Source organism: Nuphar pumila, chromosome 7, assembly GCF_984573655.1.
Source record: "Nuphar pumila chromosome 7, dmNupPumi1.hap1.1, whole genome shotgun sequence".
Classification (NCBI taxonomy): Eukaryota; Viridiplantae; Streptophyta; class Magnoliopsida; order Nymphaeales; family Nymphaeaceae; genus Nuphar; species Nuphar pumila.
The window spans coordinates 46,465,214-46,466,877 of record NC_143255.1 but is presented as its reverse complement, the minus strand read 5'-3'; the positions used below and the strand labels follow the sequence as shown (position 1 = coordinate 46,466,877).

General features: G+C 46.3%; 1 protein-coding gene across 1 annotated transcript; it reads right to left on the bottom strand.

Moving 5' to 3' along the window:
• Window positions 1-449: 449 nt before the first annotated feature.
• LOC149832157 (uncharacterized) lies at window positions 450-1,118 on the bottom strand. The gene has a single exon (XM_090013175.1). It carries the CDS (start codon window positions 1,116-1,118, stop codon window positions 450-452), a length of 669 nt encoding a protein of 222 aa, XP_089869301.1.
• Between the last annotated feature and the right edge of the window lie 546 nt (window positions 1,119-1,664).

Below are 1,664 nucleotides of genomic sequence, written 5' to 3'. Positions count from 1 at the left end.
GTGTCGTTGGCAGAGGTCTGGGCAGCATAAAGGGTCTTGAAATAGTAAGAAACCGCAGGAAGGACATAGTCGGTGGAGTAGCTAATTCCCCCAATGGAGATAAAGGGAATAACATTGACTCGGTAGGAGTGGAAGAAGCTAGTATTGTTGTCACCAGCCGCAAGCCAATACACCCTCGCCTGTTGTTTTCATCAAATTTTATCCTTGATCCGCCATGTTTGCAGAAGCAAAGAAAGCTCGGTGGATCTAGCCTTTAAGCTTTGAAGAGTTGAATCAGAAAGGGAGTCTAAGAAAGACATAGAATGATGAATGGTCGACAACTCTTGCTCCTAGGCATCCATTTGCTAGAATTTACTAATATTATGATTCAAAAGCCAAGCTTTGATGTCGCGATTGAGGTAGAAAAGCTTCTCATGACATCAGATGGATGCCCTGACCGCAATAGAAGGCTAGCTCCATGAACGGTAGACCACAGATTTGAAATCCATCTCCTTCAACCACCACTTTTCAAAGATGAAAGTCCTTGCAGAGGTAAAATCTTCCCTCCAACGAGTGATGATCTGGCTATGGTCCGAGACAGTAGGAGGAAGCATAAAGTAGGTGATGTCGGGGAGAATCTTCAGCAGATTGGGGTAGACAAGCACTCGATTGAGCAGCTTGTAGCATGGGCGAAACCTTCTATTCGACCACGAGAAAAGCTTGCCAGTAGGAGGAACATGGTAAAACTGCTGTTGTTGGACAAAATCCTGGAAACCCCGCATAGAGGCAGTTGGAGAAACGGAAGGGTTTGAGTCATAAATAGACAACAAGCAGTTAAAGTCCCCTATAAGAAGGTGCAACTCTCCAAAAAAACTGATAATCTTACTCAAATCATACCATAACGTTGGTCGAAGGGGAGGACGGTTTGGACCATAGACAATAGTGACCACCGTAGGAGGGCCCCCCGCTTTCAAGAAAATGGCAATCAAAAGAGAGAACGGGTCATCGTTGGCTTGGGAGATACCCAGAGAAGGCTTTTTGAGAATAAGAATACCACCAGCGTAGTGGACCGCAAGCTTAAAGAAGAAGTCTACCCCTCTCCAAATTTTAGAAATGACAGAGCGCAAGACGTCTTCCATTTTTGTTTTGCATAGGGCAATGAAATCTGGCTTTTCCTAGCGAATCTAGTTTGCCAGGAACAGACGCTTGTCGGGAAAGTTCAGTCCTCTGATATTCCAGCATAGAGCCTTCATAGTTGAAAGTCATCAAAACTCTAAGGGATGCGAGCTTTGGTTGGATGCCGAGGAGAACCACCAGCATGGGAGGCCAAGGGGTGCGGGTTGCAACGACGCCCTCGGCAGGCAGAAAAGGCCCCAACACCTGATTGAGGGAACGAGAAGGGAGTCAACATATGAAGAACGACCACATATTGGGGTGCCATAGAGGAAGGGAGATGGTCGAAGACCACAATAACAGATGTGAGCATGACGCCTGAGATATGAAGCAGTTGTTGCGAGGAAAGAGAAACATCGAGAAGCTGAGCAACTTCATCAACTTCGATACCCAGTATAGAAAAGAGATGGCTTTGCCCTATTGTAGGATCAGCACCCGCAGCAGATGAGTCTCCAGAGGTAAAGGTAACCAGTTTCCAAGATGAACCATGGCTGACTGCCAAATGCGAAGAA

What these genes read in the sequence shown, in the direction of transcription:
- LOC149832157 (XM_090013175.1), bottom strand. Translation starts at nt 1,118, where the DNA reads ATGGAAGACGTCTTGCGCTCTGTCATTTCTAAAATTTGGAGAGGGGTA.